This window comes from Sciurus carolinensis, chromosome 3 (assembly GCF_902686445.1).
Source record: "Sciurus carolinensis chromosome 3, mSciCar1.2, whole genome shotgun sequence".
Taxonomy (NCBI): Eukaryota; Metazoa; Chordata; class Mammalia; order Rodentia; family Sciuridae; genus Sciurus; species Sciurus carolinensis.
Window position 1 is genome coordinate 48,881,277 of NC_062215.1, and position 13,284 is coordinate 48,894,560.

The window sequence follows — 13,284 nt, forward strand, 5'->3', positions numbered from 1 at the left end:
TTGGCTCTAGGATCCCATGGTGATGAACTGATAAAACCCTTGCCTACGCGAATCTTACACTATGATAGGGACAGAGACCAAAAACAACTGAGCTAACAAATCTCTGATATCAGAAGGGGTGAGTGCTCTGAAGAAAGCAAAGCAGGAGATGGATACAGAGGCAGGGTGAGCAGAGGCCTCTCTGAAATGGTGCCACTTGAGAACCAAATTTCATAGAACAAATATCTGATGCCAGAAAATTTAGGGCCACAGGAACAGAGAGGGGGAAATACCTTGAGAGCTGAACATGATTGGTAAGAGGAGAGACAGTTAAGGTCAGTGTGTGTGGAGCACAGGGAGAGAGGCAGAAGGCAGCAAGAGCACAGAACAGAGGGGCCTCTGGGTGGGTGGGGCATGGCGGTGGAAAACGTCCCTGTCAGCTGTTCAGTCATCACTCTCCGTCTCTGTGAAGCTTAGAGTCCTGTCCCTTGGCTCCCTTAGTCTACCATTCAAGGCTGTGGGTCTGACAAAAGGCAGGGTGACTGATTACTCATTTACACAATGCGCCGTGGTGTGTGGATGGGGCATAAATATTTATTGTCTCCAGCTGATGCCACCTCAATGCTGGGAAGTTGGATATCAACATCTTAGAAACTCAACATCTGATCTCATTGTTCCTGCTCAGGATGGATGCCCTATTCACTCCCGATACCCAAGACAGTCTCTTTAGGGGATGGTCAGGCCACGCAAACAAGCTAGATCTCCCCTACTCCCCACCTGTGAAGATCAAGCCCACAACTGGCTGCTGGGATCCTGAGCTCAGAGGACCTGCAATGCTAGATGTGGTGCAGCTCCAAAAGGTTCACATGATCTTCTAATTCATTCTGATATTTCTACTTGTGCCTGTGACTTCCCAGGTGTCTCCATTCACAGCTGACACCCTCTATGTCTCATATGAGCCCAAGTCCTCCACTCCCTTCGTCCCATTCGCCATGAGAGGATGTCTCACAAGAGCCCACTAGATCTGACCAGCCAGTCTCCATCTTGTGGGTGAACCGGAACTCCACAATCTTCAAGGGATGCATTCCTTATTTGGCAGCCTCCCTCCAGAGTTCACTTCTCAAAGTTTGCTGAACATGAGAACAGTGTGGGAAGTTTCAAAAATAATATTAACATTAATGCTCAGGTCCTACTCCAGACCAATTAAATCAGAAGATTTGGGATGGCAGCCAGGAATTAGTATTTTTAGAATTACCCTCACAATTCCAATGTGCAGCCAAGACTAAGAATCACTGTACCAGAGGGGTTCTCTTCAACTTCATTGTGCGTGAAAATCACCTGAGCATATTGTTAAAATGCAGATTCTGATTTAGTAGGTCTGGGTGGGGCCCAAGACTTTGCATTTTCAAACAGCTCCCATGAGATAGTTGTTGGCCCATGGGCCACAGTTTGAGTAGCAAGGGTCTATACATAGCCACACTTGAGAAGTGTGGAATGGAGATAGACTTCACTGGTTTTCTATGTCCAAGTAAGCAACCATTATGAAGCTCCCTTTAAAGCTATGAAAGGGCATCCTGGATGAGTTAGGACTCCTAGATCAAGGAAGAGGACCTTGCTGCCAATGTGGATAATGAGTTTCCACAGCTAAGAAATATTAGAATATCAACTCTCTGTAGTGGGTACCTAGTGGAGTATCCAGTACATACTAGGTACTCAATGCATAGTACTCGTGCTACTTGGGTTATCATTGCTTTTATTATTACTGCAGAACTCTCACTCCACTTCTCAAAACCAAACAAGCATATGCTTTCAATGTTCAAAACCCTGACCAAGCCTGCTCCCAGACCACATTCAATCCCTGAGGATGTGCCTCAGGCAGGAGCTAAGCACAGAAACCTTCAGTCCCAAGGCCTTTCGTCCCAGACACAACTCCATGGACCTTGTGTGATCTTAGGACACAAGTGCAAAATATCTTTGGTTCTCTTATTCATTTGACTCCTTTTCCAGAAGCTGTGGATATATTTCCATATCCTGATCATGGCTAACAGTGAGTGTTTGCTGTGGACAGGGACCTGTTTTAAAAGATCTGCTTGGTTTAATTCATTATACCCTTAAAACAACTCTAGGAAGCAAGAGTCAGTGGCCTCAATGGCAGACAAGGAAACTTAGAAGGCTAAGTTAGCATGCACAGTGACAGTGCCAAAAAATGAACCCAGTCCATGCTCTTTCTCATGCTTCTCAAACTCTAATTGTCAGATGGTTTCACTAAGATGTAGACTCTCATTCAGCAGGTAAGGTAGAACCTCACCTCATACATATATGTGTATTTTCAAGAAAGAATGTCCTTAACTTTTTTCAGATGCTTAAAAGATTTAAGACTACCATCTTAAAGGCCTGAGGTTCCACAAGGCAATGCTAATACAGCCAGTCCAACAACACATTTTGAGCAGCAAAGCCAGTCATGTGCTCTGATGCCTCCTGATATTTCTGGATCTTCCTTAATATCACCCTAAGAACTCTTGCCACTTTACTACAATTGGCGGTTGGTTGATTCGATGAGTGCAAAATCACAGTAAATTTCCACTTTGAACATTTATCCAAAGTTCTGTTTAAACTTCAGCTTAAATTGCAATATTTTGTGGCAAAGGATAGCAGCTATTTGGGAAAGCATTGTGTCTGTTATAAGCTATAGAAGATGTAACTTGTTGTGAAATTGCTTTTACATTTCAGTTTCACCACTGAGAATGCTTTTTGGGCCAGGGAAACCATTTCCATCCTGAAAAGCAAAGTGGAGAGATATAATTTGAGAAAAACAGGGAGGGATTTTTTGAAACATAGAAGTGAATCATATAACTGTAAGCTATCCTCCTCAGCTCACTAAAAGAAAGGATGTATGTGGAAATCAGAAGAAATGACAAAACTTCCTGCCCAGAGAAGGGCATTTAAGGGCAAATCAAGACTGTCCACTTAATCAGCCTGGATTCAGTGGTTGGGAACCAGAGCTCTCGTAAATGAGACAGAGAAAAGCTGAGCGGAAGGGTTAGGATAAACAACCGCGGTGTTGTTGATGCCAAAGTGACCTGAAGTTGCAGAATCTCAAACAAGGCCCTGGAGGAGACTGACTTCAAATGATGCATCTTCAGGAAAACAAAAACACCTTACTCAAAGCTGAGGATATTATCAAGGTTAGATTTAAGAGTGATCAATGACAGTAAGGATTGATTAGAATGGCAACTTTGTGCAATTCCCAAAACCCACCAATACTTACAACTTTGCTCACATTAAGGGAAGCTTGAAACCTCTTCTCCTCCCATGCTCAGGTCACATCCTCACACCTATGAAATCATGAAATCTGAGGGTGGGACCCAGCCATCTCTGATGTTTAAAGCTCTGCAGGTGATTCCAATATGAGCCAAGTTGAGAATCACTGGCATTCGGTGTCTTCACTCATGGTATGAAGGAATCCATCTGGACCAGTGTTTCTTCACCCAGGTTGCATGTTACAATCACCTTGAGGAGATTTTCAAAGCTACTGGTGTCAGCTCCACTACCTAGGAATTCTGATTAATTTGTGGCACTTGTACATCAGCATTTTTAAGGACTCTCCTGCTGTTTCTAATGTGCAACCAGATAGGTGACCACTTCTCCAGACGTTTTTGCCAAGACTCCTTTTCTATTGCTTCCATTTCAAGAATCTAGGATATTAAGGCTGAAAATGCATCTTAGACTTTATGCAAAGGCGGATCACTCATCTTCACCTTTAAAATTGGGACTTCTAACTTTGGAGGGAGTCTGTGAATCCCCTTAAATCCTACACAACTACTGGATGAATATGTATATTCATATGCATATGTATATTTTCAAGGGAGAATGTCCTTAGCTTTTATCAGATGCTCAAAAGATTTAAGAATACTATCTTAAAGGCAAATATGACTTAATAAGTTTAAGAAAATTAAAGAATGAATGGAAAATAAATCTGATCTCAGAAGTCCCTGTGAGACAGTTTTGGACTTGGACACTCATATTGCCACCTAGTGGCTGTATATCCTTATTGTAGGTTTAGTTCAGACCCTTTGAAAAAGGATGATGTAGGATGATGGATGTTAAGGTTCCAGATCCAAGCACCAAAGTAAAAGCTGTGTCTGGGGCTGGGATCAGTACAAGTGTATCTAGTAATGTTCACAATGAGATATGACTTCTCATGATGTACTTGTAAGGAGGTTTATACTTAGAGATTTTTTCATTCCTGTCCCCAGCTGGGTAAGGTTTTCCAATTCTGACTATTCTTAGCTATTTGCTTTGGTTTGAGTCATGGTTTTCTCTCTTACTAATCATGTTGGCCTTGGGAAAGTGACCTAACTTTCCTACTTCTTGAATGGAGATGGTATGTGTACTTCAAAGAGTGCTGTGAAAAATAAATAAGAAAACAAATTCAAAGCACTCAGCAGACCCCAGCACAGGGCCAAGAGCCCAGTTCATATTTAGGTTATATTACTGATGTTTTTATTATTGTTTATACCTTGACCTTGCTCAAGTCACTAAAATTGCCTTGAGTTTCATCTATTGATCCGTGAGGAAAAGAAGTCCCTTCCAGTTTCCTTTGTGTTATAACGAAGATCAAGTAAAAAAGTAAAGGTACCGTTTGTCCCCCATATCCACAGGTTCTGCATCCAACTGCAACACTCAAGCCAACAGGATTCCACCAACTATGAATCAAAACTTTAAAAAAAATTGTATCTTTACTGAAAATGTCATTATTTTCTAAACAACATAGTATAATGAATGCTATTTATATAGCATTTACATTATATTAGGTATTATTAGTAATCTAGAGATGATTTGAGGTACATAGGAGGACAGTATAAATTAGATACAATACTATGCCATTTGTACATAAGAGACTTAAGCATTAGAATTTGGTGTACTGATGGGGTCCTGGAATCAATATCCCACAGATACCAAAGGACAACAGCATATCATTATTATATGAGAGCTCTTTATCAAAGAAGTCTATAGCTCCTAGGAACAGATCACCCTAAAATATAGACAAACCTGCTTCCCTCAGGAAGAACTCTTTGATATTCTAACCATTGAGGAAGTTCTGCCTCGGGATGCAGACTTTCTTGTTACGCTCCCAGCATCCTAGGCAGCACGAACCTCCCAGCCATACGAACGAAACAGTGACCACATTCCACTCCACCATGGCAGCTCCAAGCCACCTTTCACTTAAGCGGGACTTATTCCAGTCTCTCAATATCTTGCAGATACCCCAAGTCACCAGCCCTTGTCCAGCCCAGACACTGACTGGCATGGTCCCTCACAAAACAAACCTTTCCCAGGAGGACAGTCCCCACCGGGGTATCCTTCATTGCACAATGCTGCATGACCTGCTCCACCAGAACAGAGACACCACCGAACCTCTCCACATTCTCAGCAAGGATTCGAGTAATCAGCTCTCACTTACCTGGGGTTTGCTTGGCCGTACGCACAGGAGTGTAGTGGTTTTTGGAGGACGATCTGACCGGAGTGTTCTCTTTGGGAGAGGTATCAATAGCCGAGATAGTTTCTCTTTCACAGTGTGCTATGGGGATTGGTCCCTGTTGTCTTAAGATGTCAGCCAGAGCCCTAAACAAGGAAGAGATCACACAGTGAGATTTGCTGAGCAGGTGTGCACAACCCCAAAGGCCTTTTGATTCACCAACCTATGGGAGGAAGAGACGGAGACATGGCATTCAGTTCTCAACAGTCACAGCTTTATCTGGTGCTGGTCTCAGTGGGGACATGGGGTAGAGGTTGCCATGCCTGGGAGTACAGACACTAACAGGCTATGATTATAGTTTTTGTTTTTTTTTTCTTTAATTCATTTCACATCTGTGAACTCAGATGTGAATTTTCAAAATCCTGGTTCCCCCAATACCCACCTACATCAGACACACAAAGCAGCTGGCCAGCAGAAAGCCCCACAGGGAAGGGCTGACACCACTGGCCTCAAATTCAGCAGCAGGTTACTAATTATCAGGGGATCAACCTTCCCATCTAAAAAACACACACGAGTAGCCTGTACTAAATACTGGTGACCCAAATAAGTACAACACACAGCCCCTGCTGTCAAAGAAAGGTGCAATTTAATATTAAAGGTGGAATGCAAAGATAAAAAGATAAATATCAGAACACATGGTGGTGCAGACAATGAAGGCAAACAGAGTTTAGAGAAGGGAGAAATTACAAACCCAGGAAAAAATATCCAGGGAGAAAGAGAGACACACAGAGACTGCTATAGTGGGAGAGACTCACCTTCTGCAGGAGGCTCAGTGATCCAGAGAAAGCAGGTTTTATTTACTCAACATCTGACATCAACAACCAAACATGCATTTATTGAGGACTCAGCATTTACCAGTCACTACAGAGACACAAGCATGTAAGGCCCCATTCTTGCCCTCTAGGGAAAGAATTTAGGGAGAATCACTCCCCCATCTAATTTCAAACAGGACTCTCTCAAAGGGTACAACACATGAGATACCCACTGGCCATGGAAAAGAGCCCTGCATCGGTGCTTTGAGGGAGCATAGATGAGTGTAGGCAAGCCATGAAGGATCACACTTGGCTGTTGTCATTTCAGGGCCAGGGCCCCAGTTCCTAGAGCATCCCTGTCTTGCCCAAAAGAAGTTTCTATCTATTCTGAGTGTCTCTGAAGGACAGGGCCAGAGAGGCAGCATACCTCCAGGACTCTGCCAGACAGCCCTGCCCACCTGAGATCATGCCCAGCCCACCCCAAGGTTCCCTTTGCAACTGAGTCCAGCTCCCGCACTCTGCCCTCTTGGAAAGTGACAATCACAGCAGTTGAAAGACACATCTGAGAGTGAATTGTTTCCTTCCATTACGCTGCCTGTGACATGCTGGACCTTCCTCGAAGGGCACTGAGCTGGCAATCTTATCATTTAGTGGCATTTATATAGCAATTTCAGACTTTCCAAATGCTTTCCCCTCTCTGGCTTTCTTTTCTCTCAGTCTGTCAAGGAAAGAGCAGACACATGCCACCACCCCATTCACCTCTGTGGATAGTAGTCAGGGAGATCGCAGAACCTCGCTGCTCTGAGAAAGGAAATCAGTCATGCCCAGGATCCACAGCTAGAGAGCTGACGTTCAGTACCCAGGAATGAGATAAAGCATTGTCCGAGACAGTCAACAGGTTTGGGTTTGAATTCCAGCTCTGCCTCTGATTAGTCATGAACCTTGAGGCAGATATGAAACTGAAATTTAACTATTTTTCCCCTTCTGATTCTAAAATTTGACAACTTTATCTTCTTAAAACCACACATCTATGCAAGAAGACTGGGTTCCTTCACCCTTTTAATTATTGAATGAATTATTTCTACCACCTTTTGGTGATTAAAAACTTCAGTGAACTATAAGTTGTGATAGACATATAGGCCAATGGAATAAAGAAGTGTAAATGTAAACTTACACATCTATGATTCATTTTCAGTAAGAGTGACAAGATCATTCAATAGGGAAAGAACAGCTCTTTTTAAAAAACATGGTCCTGGGACAAGTAGATTTCCATACGCAAAATAATCAAGTCAGACCATTATATCACATGATATGCAAAAGTCAATTCAAAATAGATCACATACCTAAATATTAGTCTTAAACTCATAAATTCTTAGAAAAAATATAGGAGTATATCTTTGCCACTTCTCGAATTTGGCTATGACATCTTAAAAGACACTGAAAGCACAAGTAGCAAAAGAATAAATAGACAAATTTCAAATATTTGTGCATCAGAGGAGACCACCAAGAAGATAAAAGACAATCCATACAACAGGAGAGAGCATTTGCAAAACACGTATCTGGTAAGAGACTTGTGTCCAGAATTGACAAAGAAATCTTACAACTTAACAATTAACAAAAAAAAAGAAAAACAGACCCAAATACCTCAATTTTAGAATGGGTGAAGTATTTAAATAGTCATTTCTTCAAAGACAGTAAATATAAAAAGTAACTCAGCATCATTCATCACTAGGAAAGTGCAAGTCAAAGTCACACTGCTATACTCATTCATACACAACCCAAAAGCCAGATTAGGCAGCAAAAGGGGTTGCCCTATTTTACATTGCCAGCAGCAGAGTACAAAGACTCTCATTTCTCTACATCCTGTCAACATTTGGCATTACCTGGCTTTTTGATTATACACTTTAAAATTTAAGCATGAGTTTTATGGTAGGTAAATTATATCTTAATAAAGACATTACCCCAAAAGAGTCTTATTCTTTTTATTGCCTCCCAAGTTCTTCTAAAGACTCCTACTTCTCTGGTGCCTATGAAGGAGAATGGAGTCATGTGTTTAGACCCATTGCCTTTGGGCAGTCACAAGTGAACCTGCAACAGTGGTTCTCAACCAGGGTAATTTTACTCCCCCTTCAGGGAGACATTTTTTGTGGTCATGACTGAGGAGGGAAGGGCTTCTGGCTTCTGATGGGTGGAAACCAAGGATGCTGTTCAATATCCTACAATGCACAGAATTATCAAATTCAAAACATCTTTAGTGGCGAAGTTGAGAAACTCTGAGCAACATCTACTCAGCACTCTATGAACTGGGTATTGAATCATTAATGCAATTCAGGTCCACGAAGCAGTTTGTAAAAAAAAATGAACATCAGGTGTGTCCAGGGAACACAGAGGGTCTAGAGACACTAATCTAAGTGGCCTGAAGAAGGACAATCCTGTCTGTTTGGATCATCACTGTCCCTCAAGCCTTGATACCTTCACAGACACAACATAAAGAAGGAGGGGGTCCCTATTCCATGCTTGAAGTTCTTTCTGCCCAGCATGCTTTGGTCCACAGGAACAATTTAAATGGCAATTCCACAGGTAAGTGGCTTCCACAGGCACAGGACTCATTGGCCAAAGAGGAGTCAGCAGCAAAGAGTTTTTTTTTTTTAAGTTGAGTTACCCTCTCCTGGCATGGGGAGGTTCCAGGAACCCATCTGCTGAGAGGCCAATGCTACAGGATATGGGCACCATCCAGGCCCCTGGTACCTCCCTGATGCACCTTCCTGATCTGCTGAAAGGTCATGCCTACAGGATATGGGCACCATCCAGGCCCAGGACTTTCCTGAAGACCAGGAGGTTAGGTACATCCCAAGTGGGCTTGGGTCTGGTCTGTTATGGGATAATGAGTCATAATTCTGGGTTGCAACTAGATTGTTTCTTCCTGTCTCTCAGCCATGTAATGAAAGCAAATAACTTGGGAGAAATCTTTGGATACCCTGTGGGTTTAGGCTGAGCTGGGCAGCAGAGCCAAAGGGTAAGTTCAGGAAAATGTGCTTCTTAAGGCTGCCAGGCAGGCTGTCTGGAGCCAGGGACCCTTTCATGTGTGGTTCCAGTGAAGGCATGGTGACCAAGGAAATGTTCCTGGTCCCCTACCTACTCCTAAACAATTCTCCAAGATCTCTGACCTTTCATGGTGCCCTCTGGCAACTAGAAAGGCAGTCCTCAATGCCAGACCATGTGGTCCCTCTGCCAGTATCTCCTGGTCCCATCCCCTCAGCTCAGTGACCTCCCTCCTTGCTCTGGTTCCTTGCCATCTTCCATCCCTTTCTCTCCAGGGTGTTCAATAAATATTTTTCTAATTCTGAAATGTGAGATCCCGGTCTCACCTAATTAATTTGAATACGCCGGAGGAAATGGGTTAAGGCCTGAGCTACTTTCTAACCATAGGAAAGAAAGTTGGTCACTGAGGAACAAAGAAGCAGATTTTGTGAAAGAGTGGGCAGCAGCTTTCAGGGTCTGAGAGAGTGGTGGGGACAGACAGTGACAGACGGAAAGAGACAGACAGGAAGACAGGAAAGGAAACAGGTGCGGGGAGAAACAGAGACGTGGGAGATGGAGCCAAACAGATGGAGAGAGAAAAGGATAGTCAGAAATTTGCAGCAAGAAAAAAGGAGAGAAGTGAAAGAGACCAGAAGCCAGAGAGAAAAGGTAGAGTCAGAGAAAGAGAAATGACCAGGTAGAAATAACAGGAGGGAAAACGAAAAGCAGAAAATCAAAAAGGGAAAAGCAGAGAGAGAAAGCAATTCAAGAGGGAGACATTCAGGGTTGGAAGGGGACTAGAGTGACACATTCAGAGGGAAAGAAACTCAGAGAGACACGCAGAGATGGCCATGTGAGGGAATGGGGACAAGGCTGCTAGCCACGTGTGGGGGCGGGGTGCACCCCTTCCACTCAGGAACCTCCTGTCACCCTCCCATGAGGATTACAGATGTGCCCAATTTAGCAACCTGAGGTAAGAACAAGCCCCCACCTCAGTCCCCCTCCCTGAGGGCCACCTTTGCTGCAATATCTAATCTAACAAACGAACAAATTCTTTTGCCTGAATCATCTCAATTGCTGCCTGGGTTCGCTGCTCCCTACTGCGTATGTCTTCCTTGGCTTTCTCTGATGCATAGTGACCTGGGGAAAGTAAATTAATTGGACAGCAAACCTGACCAGGGAAAAAAGTCATTCTGGTCATTCAGGCCTGGGGATTTTTCGTTTTCTTCCGTTCTCAGTATTGTGTATTAATCATTTGGATAATGGAAAGACCATCTCACATTTGAATAGCACTTAACAATTTCTAAATGTGTTCACCTGCCTTGCCCCACGTGACTCCTCCTAACCCTGTGACCTTTGCAGCTATTAACATCTCAATTTTTAATAAGGAACTGAGGTTCAGACTAATTTCAGAACTCAAACATAATAGAACAGAAATTTAAATACAGGGCTTCCGACTTGAGCCAGGCACCCTTCTGCATATTGGACTGCCTCGTACATACATCTCACTTTTCCATGAAGCCTCAGCTCTAATGATTCCTCCTGGGCTCTCCAACTAGGCCTGATCATTTAGCAAATGCCAGCTAATATTTGGGCATGGAGAAACAATTAATAGATGAGTGATTCAAGGCAAAACAAGTTGTTTATTTGCTTAAAGCCTTGTGTAATGTTGTCAGTGGTCCCAAGGAAATGAAAGTGTATCTGAATTTCCCTAAGTGCCTAGTTATCTCCTGTAGGGACCAAGTCCTGTTGACATTCTGACATGCTGTCACCTATACTTGAGACATGAAATTTTTCTTAAAATGGTAAATGATTTTCTTTAACTGAAAAATCAACAAAACCTTATCCTTGCTCATTAATTTCCTTCTTAGTCATTATTGCTTGGGAAATTAAAGACTCTTATTTACTGATTGATTACTATGTGCCAGATACTGGGTCAAAGTCTTACAAGCATTATATCCTATAATCCTCAGAACAACCTTATATGGTAGGTGCAAATAGCCCCACTTTACAGATGGAAAAACTAAGACCAAGAGATTAGATTCTTGCCCAAGTTTACAGAGTTAGTAGAAGGTGTCACCAGATTGCAAATATAGATAGGTAAAACTACAGGGAATGACTATATACCACTAGATTATGCACCCATCCATCCATCCATCCATCCATCCATTCATCAGTCTATCTATCCACCAATTCACCCACCTACCTATCCATCTACTCATCCATCCAACTAGCAATCCATTCATTCATTCATCTATCCATCTACCAATACACTTGCCTACCCACCCACTTATCCATTTATTTACCCACCCACCCACCCATCTATCCACCTACCTATTCATCCATCCCCCCCATCCATCCATCCTTCCATCCACTTAATCACATTTGTTTTTTCATCTCCTGTCTCCTTGTAATGGTTTCTGGACAAGATTTTACAGTGTTCAGTCTTTAGTGGAAAAACCTATCCAGACCTAAAAACTCAGCCGCAGCTCAACTGCTCAGTTCTATTCATCTTTGTGAGTCACTAACATCAACAGCTTTGAAACTTTTTACACTATTTTAGCAGTCAACCTTTTTGTCAAATGAAATCCTGAATAGAACACCAATATAGTTCACTAGACCCTTGCTCTGCATGAGGTCAGGATGAGGAGCTAGAACCCTGATTGCCCAAGCTCTGCCTTCTACCCCATAGTCCCTGGCCTTCATGGAGTTTCCAGGTTTGAAAACACATGTGGCCAAGGAGCACCAATTGAAAACCTGGAAATTTTTGTCCCAGTCTTGACTCATCATGTAGATGGGAAAAGTTAGGTACCCTCGAAACAAATGACGAACCTAGGGCTCCTTAGTTCACCTGGTCAGTCTTTTTTTTACTTCGATTAGCATGCTATCCATGAGGACACCATGAATACTGCTGCTCACTGAAGTGTAGTAGATGGAAATAAGACTCTTGCTTCTGCCACATTCGTGGATTTCTGAGCTATGTAAATACTGCAGAAGGGAGAAAATAAGCCCAGCTATTGTTCAATAACTTTTTCTCTGCCAGGAGCAAGGAAAACTGGATACTTTAGACACTTAATCATACCTTTCCTCTTTTCAGGAGAAGAAGGAAGAAACTGATGCTGCTGGATAGGTACAATGAAAAACCAGTTAGATAAACTATTAGTTGAGTAAGTTATTATGGTTTATGCTCCTACTCCTAAGGACTAATGAAAACTCTCTTGGTTTTGAAGAGTTTTCTAAAAAACATTCATGTCTGATTAAGTAGAGTATATTGAATATAGTTAATTTTTTTTTAAGAATTCAAGGTTCTTCATGAAAGGACCATCAGTCTAATTTTTTGTACCCTTTACAGAGAAAAGCTAAGTGAAATGTATACAGACTAGGAAATGGAACTATTAATTTAATCACTGCAGGACAGACCATGGAAGTTTATTTTGGATTTGTTTTCTTAAGTCAATCTCTGATAGTTGCTTCTTTTGTATTTTTCCTAGAAGTAGAGCAATTATTTTATTCCAGTTTAAAAAAGGATTCCAGTTATCTGAGTCCTGGATAATTGAGTTTTTACTTGACATTGAAGTTGAGGAACAGCTGGGGTTCTCTTTGACCTCATCTTCAAGATTATCTACTGGACAGTCAGAGTGCTTTTATCCTCTAAAATACGCACTCAGGACAATTGAAATGAATATATTTTTAATAAACATGGACCAAGGAGAATGGCTTAATTTAGTTCTCCCTATTCCCAGTTCTCTCACAGTCCACTTGAAAAACACAGCTGCTGGCTTTGTGTGTGCACAAGACGGCTCTCCTCATACAGAGAGGCTCAGAATGGATGTGGAGATCTCATTTGTTGTGTTAACAATGTCTATGCATCTGCATTGAGCTGTTCTGCAGGTCTGAGTTGTCCCCAGCACAATTGGAATTCATCACAGCCAATAAACATCATAGGACTCAGAGAGGGAAGGCACAGCCTGCTCATTTTGCTTTTTCAAGAAA

General features: G+C 42.4%; 1 protein-coding gene across 4 annotated transcripts in view; it reads right to left on the bottom strand.

Moving 5' to 3' along the window:
- Shisa6 (shisa family member 6) overlaps positions 1-13,284 on the bottom strand; it is a 289,905-nt gene that overhangs the window by 261,790 nt on the left and 14,831 nt on the right. For all 4 annotated transcript variants that reach the window (XM_047547407.1, XM_047547406.1, XM_047547405.1 and 1 more), the window contains exon 3: positions 5,444-5,604. In XM_047547407.1, coding sequence (XP_047403363.1) covers positions 5,444-5,604 — 161 coding nt within the window. The remainder of the gene's footprint in view (positions 1-5,443; positions 5,605-13,284) is intronic.